Source organism: Thermobia domestica, chromosome 16, assembly GCF_964235325.1.
Source record: "Thermobia domestica chromosome 16, izTheDome1.hap1.1, whole genome shotgun sequence".
In the NCBI taxonomy this organism is placed as follows: domain Eukaryota; kingdom Metazoa; phylum Arthropoda; class Insecta; order Zygentoma; family Lepismatidae; genus Thermobia; species Thermobia domestica.
In genome coordinates, this window is record NC_137469.1 from 64,992,963 (window position 1) to 65,003,533 (window position 10,571).

General features: G+C 37.0%; 1 protein-coding gene across 1 annotated transcript in view; it reads right to left on the reverse strand.

Annotated features, from left to right (window-relative positions):
• The window catches only part of LOC145673116 (ATPase ASNA1 homolog), a 37,193-nt gene extending 36,060 nt beyond the window's left edge, over positions 1 to 1,133 (reverse strand). Inside the window, exon 1 of the mRNA XM_081742499.1 lies at positions 837 to 1,133. Within this exon, the coding sequence (XP_081598625.1) occupies positions 837 to 958 (122 nt within the window). The 5' untranslated portion in view covers positions 959 to 1,133. The remainder of the gene's footprint in view (positions 1 to 836) is intronic.
• Positions 1,134 to 10,571: the final 9,438 nt, after the last annotated feature.

The window sequence follows — 10,571 nt, forward strand, 5'->3', positions numbered from 1 at the left end:
TATGCGCATACCCACCGTTGCTAGTTTGCCTGCTCAACCCTCGAGGGCCAACCAGCTTCACACTGCCTAACTTGGTCAGATAACTTCGTGCTTTTTTACTGGCCTCCGCGCACATATTAGATTGTTCTCTTGCAATGCACATTTTAGGACATATATCGGGCGCTGTATTTACATGCAAATCCTCAAAGAATTCTAATTTTTCAACAATTTCTGATAGGGCCCTTCCACTTCAGCTATGCTGAATGGGGCATTGCCATGTTATCTAGTGCAAATATTTTGGAGGCCAATAAGAAAACATGGTGCAGTTTTACTATACGGATCTACAAATTGCAAAATGTACAGAAAAAATTGGGCAAGTCTCTGATTTGCCCATTTTATGTCTAGACCAGAACCCAACCAACCCTTGCGGGATTTCTAACCCGTCCCTACTACTACTACTAATTATAATATGGATCCGTATAGTAAAACTGCACAGGAAATAAGTTTTAAAGGAATCACAATTTTGCAACAATTCTTTCGAGTGTACTTAAACTTAACCTGAAGAAAATTTTATCGAAAGTTCATATATTTGTATAATAGTGTGCAGTGTGCATGAATTGAATTTCTATCGCAAAGAATTTAGAAAATATATGCTATCCACAGTACGATAAAAAAAAATCAGGTATTGCCAAATCTATTATAGGCCATGAAAATTTTATCACAATTGTTACTGAAGTGTAGCATCTCTGTACAAGGGAAAATTCTGGACTACAGAACCAGTCCATATTTCGTAATATAATTTTTTGACAATATCTCAAATTCCTACAATTACAATATTATATTTAATAACGTCATACCTGCATGTTGTTTTACCCACACCACCTTTTCCACCAACAAATATCCACCGAAGAGATTTCTGTTCCAAAACATTTTTGAGGCTTGGATCTAACACCTCTTCATCACCGATACCTTCACTCATAGTGCTTGAAATGTCAAATACTAAATTCTCTGATGATTTACTATTCAGTCAGGTCAATTATACCTAACTCTTAATGTAAAACGGCCAAAATGTGACTAATTCAAAGCATTATTTTTCATCAATAAACTATAGTTCGTTGTCTGTTTACTTTCTCTCCTAACAACTGCACATCGATATTAGCCACATCATCTCTTGAATTATTACAACTTGTAGGTGAAGTCGCCATTTTGTGTCAATCAGAAACTAGTGTAACTTGAAAATATTTCAGGTTAAAATAATGGAAATTTCAGGTAAAAGGAAGTAAAATGGACTTACGTATGTGGTATAACTTTAATTAAATGGGTATTATTTAGTTTCTCCCCCAAATCACTTTGTACTGATTCTGGCTCACTTGGTAGTGATTATGCCTATGGTTCGTTATTTGTAACGGTGATGAGTATTAATACAGTGCAGACGTATAACATAAAAACTACAATAATAAAACACAAATCAACTTGAGCTAGGTTTCCTCTAAAAACCACGAATGATATCTAACAGAGGCAGGCCAAGAGCGTAGAGGGGGCCGAGCGTTACTGAGGGAGTGTGTCCTTAGGGAGCAGGCGCGTTAGCGAGGGTGAGTTTATGCATAAACAAGGATGGTGGAAAAACAGTTTACGTTGCATAAAAACACATGCGTGTTGCACCTTTGCGACACCTCTATGATCACTTTATGCACTGGTTTCACATTCCATTTCATTTTATCATGTCTTTCATCATATAGAGTATTAGTGGTAAGGAGCACGCTTTTCATTTCTTATATCTACCTTATAGAGCTACATGTAAGAGGTAAGTTCCTGATATATATTTAATTCTTGTACAATCCTATTGTAACATGTTTATTCAGTGGATTTTAAAAATGTTTACCTCATAAAATGGGGCAGCATTCAAAGTGTCTCATTTTACCACATTTGGTTCAGATGCACTCCTTTCTCATTAGCTCTCGCTCTATATTTCTGTATTTTCCTCTATTACTGGAGCATACACGTTCTAGGCTAGTTAATACGACAATGGGTTTGACACACTACTACATTATACTCTATTGCCTGTATACCTAATATCGCATCAATACGTGAACTTACATAATCTAGAATTTGTTTTTAACTTCCTAATTAGTCACCCTACATTGATGATCATTATTACCTTCTTGTTCCTCTCATACTGACATTTCGTTTGATTCTGCAGCTTCTTCGTGGCTAAGCAGTAAGCGTACGCGCCTTTGGTGTGGGAGACTTCGGTTCGATTTCCGGCGGAGCTCATGTGGTTCATGTTCCACGTTAATCAGTAGGGCACGTCTCATATATGTAGACTCGCTGCTGAAAGGGACATTGAACTCAAACTCATTATTTGTCTGTAAATTTTGTATTTCGGGTCTTTCATCTGCGACTGTTAACCCGGACGTAATTATCGAACAAATGTACAGGGTGTCCGAGAAGTCCTTCCCTGATTACAGAAATTGATAACTCAGGCTAGAAATAAGATAGAAATATGAAACTGGTGTTGAATTGTTTACAAACTATAAAAGTTTTGGTCACATTAGTACACTTCCACATGAGCACCCTTGGTAGCACATAGCACATCTAGGCGATATTCAATTTCCATCCACACATTAGCCAACATCACTGGAGGGATCGATGCAACGACTGTGGTTATTCGTTGCTGCAGGGTTTCAAGATCTGGTACACGTGTTCGGTAGACCTCATCCTTGACATAACCCCATAAAAAAAAGTCTAATGGGGTTATGTCAGGAGAGCGTGGAGGCCAAGCTGTTGGTTCATCACGACCAATCCATCGCCCAGGAAATGTCCTATCGAGATAGGCACAGACGTCCAAACCCCAATGAGGTGGTGCACCGTCTTGCTGAAAAACGACATCGGAGCGATACTGAAGCAGCTGAGAAGCAGCATACAGCTGCAACATATCCAGGTACACTGCAGATGTGATGGTATCCTCAGCGAAGAAGAATGGCCCGATAATTCGATCGTGCAATAACGCGCACCAAACATTCACCTTTGGACTGCCTCTGGTGAACTCCCTGACCTCCCTGGGGGGTTCTGAACCCCGAATGCGTACATTATGGCGATTCACTACTTCACTGACAAAGAATGTCGCTTCGTCGGAAAAGGCAATTCGTCTGAGATAACCATTATCGTCCTCAATACGTGATAGCATTTCGACCGCAAAGTCATATCGACGTGTACCGTCGTCGGGCAACAAGACCTGAACGAGTTGCACTTTGTAAGCACGAAACAATAAACGTTTGTATAAAATGTCATGGATAGAGCTTTTTGGCATCTGTAATTCACGTGAGGCCCTGTGCACCGATTTCTTAGGACTTCTCAGAAAAGACTGCCGCACAGCCTCCACCGTGTCTGCTGAGGTTCTTGGTCGACCAGACCTCGGAAGGTCAGCAACCGACCCTGTGTTCTTGAACTTCTCCTACCAGGCTTTAATGCTCTTGACATCAGGTGGAGTCCTCCCAAATGTTGTCTGGAACTGTCTCTGCACCGTGGTTGGTGATCGTGTCTCATGGTACCACAGGACACACTGTGCCTTCTCCTGGTTGGTTGGCATGGCTTCTTGGGCTTCTTACTTACGTACTACAAACCTAAAACAAAAAAAAAAAAAATGAGACTTGGTAAAACAGAACAAACCTAACACAGACAAAAACTTTTATAGTTTGTAAACAATTCAACACCAGTTTCATATTTCTATCTTATTTCTAGCCTGAGTTATCAATTTCTGTAATCAGGGAAGGACTTCTCGGACACCCTGTACGTTACCAATTTTGTATTTCGGGTCTTTCATCTGCGACTGTTAACCCGGACGTAATTATCGAACAAGTGTAGGTTACCAGTTTTTCATGTCCAAATTTAATTTATTAAAATTAAGAGAAAGATATTTACATATTTATGAGTAAAAATTTAAACAAAAAATGCATGAAAAAGGAAGCTCCTAGCGTCAGCTTGTTCGTGGCTAGTTGAACAGAAGTCATGAAAAAAAAATTAGCGGTAGAGCTATACTAATAATTTGATAGCCATAGATGCACATCGTGACATTTACAAATGACACTAAGCCTTTCTGTCACTGATTTTGGTTTTGGATAATTTCGCATTCTGCCATATAATACGCTCCTCTTGAGCGAAATTCACGACGTTCAAATTTTTCTATTCAGGACAGATGGCAATCTTAACATACATACAGAGTGGCCCCAAAGTGAGTCGTACTGATCGGTCATGACATTTTGTAACATTTACTTACTGTTATGTTATCCATTGACTTAGTTTCTTCCTTATCTGTTCTTAATTTATTTTCACTTATACCTTAAGCTCGGAACAAACCAAAGCAAATAAATTTATTATCTTAATAAATTAAAATGTCATACTTGATAGATGCTGGTCTGTATAACTACTTTTGGGCCACTCTGTATATCACACATACATATATTAGCATACATTTATAACATACTAGCAGCGTTCACCCCGCTTCGCTGCGGTCACCCCGGAACGCAATAAACTTTGTTACTTAGATAATTTTTACTTTTTCGCTTTCAAGTGATATGATAAAAACCATAGAAGATTGCAGTAAATGTTAACATTATATCGCCTGTCATTTATGTTAACCCGCCCCGCTTCGCTGCGGTCACCCCGGAACGCAATAAACTTTGTTACTTAGATAATTTTTACTTTTTCGCTTTCAAGTGATATGATAAAAACCATAGTAGATTGCAGTAAATGTTAACATTATATCGCCTGTCATTTATGTTAACCCGCCGAGTGACACGGTCATGCGGGTTGCATATAAATACGTTTATTTTTACCTATGATGAACTAACAAAGGATTTGTACGTTATGGACACTTGAATGGTCAATTATCTCAAGACACTGGTAATTAAAAATTAAAGTGATATGATAAAAACCATCTAGGGTCCAAATCCTAATAACCCCCCAAAAATGAAAGAAATTGGTTCAGCCGTATTAGCGTGATGAGGGAACAAAGGATTTGTGCGTTCTCTTTTATATATAAGATTTACATATATCAGTGGTTACCTAGCACTTTGCACCAATGGGGGAGCAATCTGAATTATGAGGTGGCGGATTCTGGTCAAATAAATCAGAAAGAATGGCATCCGGAAGCCGATGCGCTAATTACGCATCACCAGTGGCGTATTTAAGGGGACTTCCGGGCTTAAACCCCCGAAATTGTATTTGCTATATTAAAGTAAATGAAATATCTTGCAGAATTTTTCACTTTTCCAGAAACAAAGTTAGCCAATCCCCCCCTCTCCCGAAACAAAATCGTAAATACGCCAATGCGCATCACTTTATTAAACACGTGCTAAGGGCTGTAGAGCTAGGAAGTTTAGTTTTTACTTTATATAGTCTGTACTGTCTTAAACTTTATAAGAGTAGGGCCTACTATGTTCCTGACGTTACCCTCCTTATCGTTGCTATGCGAAGCAATGCAAGAACAAGATTGCTCTTGCGATCTTGATAAATACAACAAAATAATTGCGTGAATTGCAAAATACGAATGACACAAATGAGCAACATGGAGGAAGACAATGGTAAGCGCATTTTTATTTATTTATTTAATTTTTTTTAAATTTTCGAGTACACTGGGAAAAAAGTTCAACATTCCCATGCAATTCAATGCAATGACGCATACTAAGCAAGCTTTCTCTTCAGTATGTGGGTGATATTCCGAACTTAAATTATTTACATATTGTTCTGTGGTCCGATCTCAACCCATTCCACCTAATGACTCAATTTCGCCCTAAGTGCTGCTTACTATTGTCTTTCCCCGAGCAACTCAGACATAGAATACTAGTTGAATGCCCATTCTTTGTACTGGGAGAATCGATTTATAGAAAATATTTAAATCCCCTTTCTCCTTAGATATTCATTTCAATGAAAGTGTGTGTAAAAACAAAAATCCTTAAGTTACTCTATTATCTGCTTTTTTCCCCCACATCCTAATCTTTTAAAATATGCGTTTAGTTACGACATGAAAAAATCCCCTATTTTAAAAGTCATTTCAAGTGGATCAGCCGTTTTCCAGACCCTAGAAATTGTGGATTCGACACTAATTCTAGTCATTCTGGATATTTTTTCTAAACCTTCTCAACCTTCATGCCAATAGGAGCTAAACTTACAGTTAGTTTCAAACGGCAATCAGTTGTTTATTTCAGCGTCCCCGAAGACTACAAATTCGACGCTAATATCTGTCGTTTACGATTCACTTTTCATGTCATGCTTTCCCATCCCCCTAAGGATGTTTACCCTACTAGGACTAAACGTGGAGTTAAACGACATCATGAATGTCGCCTTTCATTTCAGAGACCTTGAAAACAATAGATTCGACACTACAATAATATCGGTCATTTTCCATTATTTTAGTCACTCCTATCCTTAGGAAATATGTAGCTACCTTAACCCCATAGTGTTTGTTTTTACTATTTTTTTTAGAATGAATATCATAGAGTAGAGTGGGACAGGAGTACGCACTTACTTTTTGAATGCTTATGTTTCCGTTCTAAAGAGAACCAGAAACGTGTAATTTATGCCTGAGAATCAAGCTGGGAATTTATAATGTTACTTTGATTAAAAGGTGTATTCTAGGGAGGAGGGAGGGTGTTTCGAAATGTATCCCAAAATTAGAGTGTCTTATGGTCGTTGAATTGTATATCCTAAGGAGGGAAGGAAGTCAAATATCTTTTATAAACCTATTTTTCCCGTGTGAAGAACGAGCATTTCAGCTAGTCTTGTTTTAACACATCTCAGAGTGCTGAAACTTCTCTCAACACAGCATAAATAAAAAAAAATCACTGTTGTTGTATTAGGAGGAGAGTAATCAAAAATATGTTCACTTCGAAGGTGTACATATTAACAAAGATTTCTACAGAGATCGACCGGCTCCTTCGATCCCTTGCCGATTTCATGGTTATCTCGCCTTTGCATCCGAATAGATCTCGGAACAAATCCCATTACGCAAGCGTAAGTAATAACACTTCGATAAAGAGAGAAAACAGCAGGCCCGTATCCACGGGGGCAAGAGTGGGCCGGGCCCCCCTAAAATTTTCATGGAAGGCTTGCAAAAAATCTCGATTAATTCTATGTGCAAACACTAAGAATAAGATGCAATTTATAAGAGATTATTCCAAGAATTTTTCCATTTTAACTATTTGATGAACACTTCTAAACATATTTTAAAGGAGTTAAAGTAAAGTTTATCAGTCTTGACATGAAATGACACAATACATATTGAAGCAAGTTTTTTACGAAAAGAAGGAATATGTTCATAATACTTCATGCCACAGTTGTAATAGCGATCTGGGAGGTAGGAGACGAAGTGTGAAGTCCTTGCCGGAAGCCAAATCATAAAAACAGGAGCCGGAACAAAGCGTTTATCTTTTGTCGATTGCAGTAACGGCGGTAGGTTATTGTTATTCTATTGTGTAGTTGTAGTACATACATACATTGCAAAATCCTCGTCAACATCAAACCTCAGATCAACTGTGGAACAATTAGTTGTGAACAGTGGCGGCGGTTGGACGTTAAAAGTGTGTGTGTGTGTGGGGGGGGGGCAAGACATGATCTGAACAATTGTATATCAATGTTAGATTTTCTAATTGTTTCTAACACTGTTTGATGAAAGGTTGTATAACTAATACGATACTATATTTTTTAACTTGAAATGCCGTATATCGTATTTCTATTTTATTAAGTAAATTCATAACAGCAATACAGGTAGGTACTAGCCCTTTATATTCTTAAACAACGAAAGTGTAAGAAGAGATTTGAGTTCTTGCTCATGAACATCTAAAAATTCTGTCTGGAAAATTGTGTGATCAGATTATTTAATAAATTTGCAAAACAAATAAATAGAAGGAATAATATTAATCATAGTAATGAATAATGACGCTTGTTTTGCACAAGTTATATTGAAACTGGAAATTAATGAACAACTTATACTTTTAATTCCACACATGGCATTAAATGAATGTTTTTAGTCTTAGAAAATAAAATACAGTAAGTACTGCAAGCATATGCTATGGCATTTAAAGAAATATGCAATTGCAATTTTAATTGCTCTGAATTGCAATTAAAACGCAATTCCTGTGGCTTTCTTAACTCTACGGGAAGACAAATAACCAATACGTACTCACGCAACGGCAAATATCATATGGCACCACTTTTTCTATGAAACAGTAATACATACAAAACCTTTACCAGGGTGTCCACATTCTGAAAAATAAGTGAAAGTCAGAGAAAGGTCAGGGAAGTAAAAATGTATCAGATGAAGTCAGGGAAATGGCAGATTGGCCACGGAAAGTCAGGAAAAAATCGATTTAGGTCCATTGTTAAATTACTGAATTTATGAAATAGGGTTGATTTCTTTACTGTTACTGGATGCAAAATGTGGCGTGCTTAATAAATGATATTCAGGGAGGCAGTGTTCTCTGATATAGTTGTTGAAACTAATTTTCTGCGAAAAACACATATCTAACTGCATCCTGGCATATTTGCTCAAAACGGTAGACGCATGGTGCCAAGAGGATATCTGGACAAATGGCTGAGAACGCGAAGAAATTGTATCTCCAGCTCACAGTGAAAGCTCAGACTGAAGAATTTAAGGAACACTCGAATGAATTCATAGCCAATGATAGAGATGGTATTGGACTTGATGAGTTTTTTACTTAGTCTTAGGAAATGGGAAGAACTTCGTTGACTTATGGTCAGTTTTGAAATTGTGTTTTATCTTCTTTCACGGAAACGCATTTTTTGAAAGTGGTTTCACAATAAATAAAATTCTCATTGTTGACAACTTACAAGAAGAATCTCTGATGGCTCAACGGATCATATATGATTCTGTGATGAGAATAGGTGGATCATCAGGATTAATAATTACAAGAAGTATGATAAATTCAGTGAGAAGTTCAATGGGACAATATCAGGTGTATTTGGAAAACGAGAAGAGGAGAGAGAAACGGAAGATTCAGCAACAACTAAATGAGCTGGAGGAAGAAGAAGAAAAAATTAAACTGCGGAGACAATAAGAAGGATATTCAAATCCATGAGAAGACAACTATGCGAGAAAGGATGAAAACAAATTTCTAAATGGGTTGCATTTTACAACTGCACCAGCAAAAGTGTGTGTTACATAATGTGTGTGTGTGTGTTTTTTTTTTTTTAATAATCAGTAAAATCATGTATGAACTGTTTATTACTATAGGCAATATTATGATGCTGTGTAATTGGTGTTATAATGTGTAAACATATATTGTGTAATTTCTTTTTTCATATCTTAAGTACTCTGTATACTGCACACTTTCGTTTGTAACTTTACATTTTGTGTAATATGTAGGCCTAATCAATATCGGCCTAATGCATATGTTTGTAAATTTACATTCCTGTGGAAAGAAAATTGAAAAAAAGAAAGAAACAGAAGAGGAAGAGAACAAGGCCAACTATGGGGAGTGTGGAGGCTGGAGGTTTTTTTTTTTTTTTCTATATTTTTAAGTTATTCAGGGGTTAGGGAAATCTGGAACTTTCGTCATGGAAAGTCAGGGAAAAGTCACAGATCTTTTCTCCAAATTGTGATTACACCCTGTTTACATTTCCAAATGAAATTATATAAATTAGGGCGTCACTTCAAAAAAGTAAGGGGGGCAACTGCCGCCTCTTACCCCCTAATCGCCGCCCATATATATATATATATATATATATATATATATATATATATATATATATATATATATATATATATATATATATATATATATATATATCTTCAGAAAATTACTTTTCTTATGCTTTCAGATAATGTACTATGTTAACATTAAGAATTTCGTCATATTACTCCTCGCACTTGCACATTTATAATAGTGCTACACAAAGGTAGGGGAGCGAGAGGGGTAAAACCGAACGGCGGGTAATTCCGAATACTGCAATTTCCAGGAACTGGCAGCGCTGCGAAGTGGACTGATGTGTTCATTTGTTTCTTCACGTGACGGATTTGTACGAGAAGTAGTTAAGTATGGGGACGCTTTGTACGTGTAGAAAAAAAAATTACAGTGGAGTAGGCGTAGATAAGTCAACAGTGAAGTACAAAGTCTGCACAATTGTAAATCTACTTGGACCTGTGCTGCTAAAAGAAATATATGTAGTAGTATCAGGGTAGGGCTACAGTGAACTAAAAGGTTTTCATACTTTGTCTGTTACAAACATTAGGGCAGCAGATATAGGCTTTTGTCAGTCATATTCATATTTTGTCAGTGGTATTTTGTCAATGTCATATTCTATACAGTCTCATTGTACAGCGTATAGTGTCATTTTCGGTAAATTACATTACTGTAAGTAGGTCGTACGGGACTTACCCGACTAGTGGGGTAAATCCGAATTTTGGTATGTCTTCTATAACTACTCATGTACTCTCTACTATTTAGAATAATGAACTAATATTATATGCGTTTAAAGCACAAGACATCATTATTTCATTTAACCTACAAAATTTTTGTTCGTGTTATACGGTCTTCCAGAAAAAGGTCGAAATTCTTAAGTGTTCGGTTTTCCCC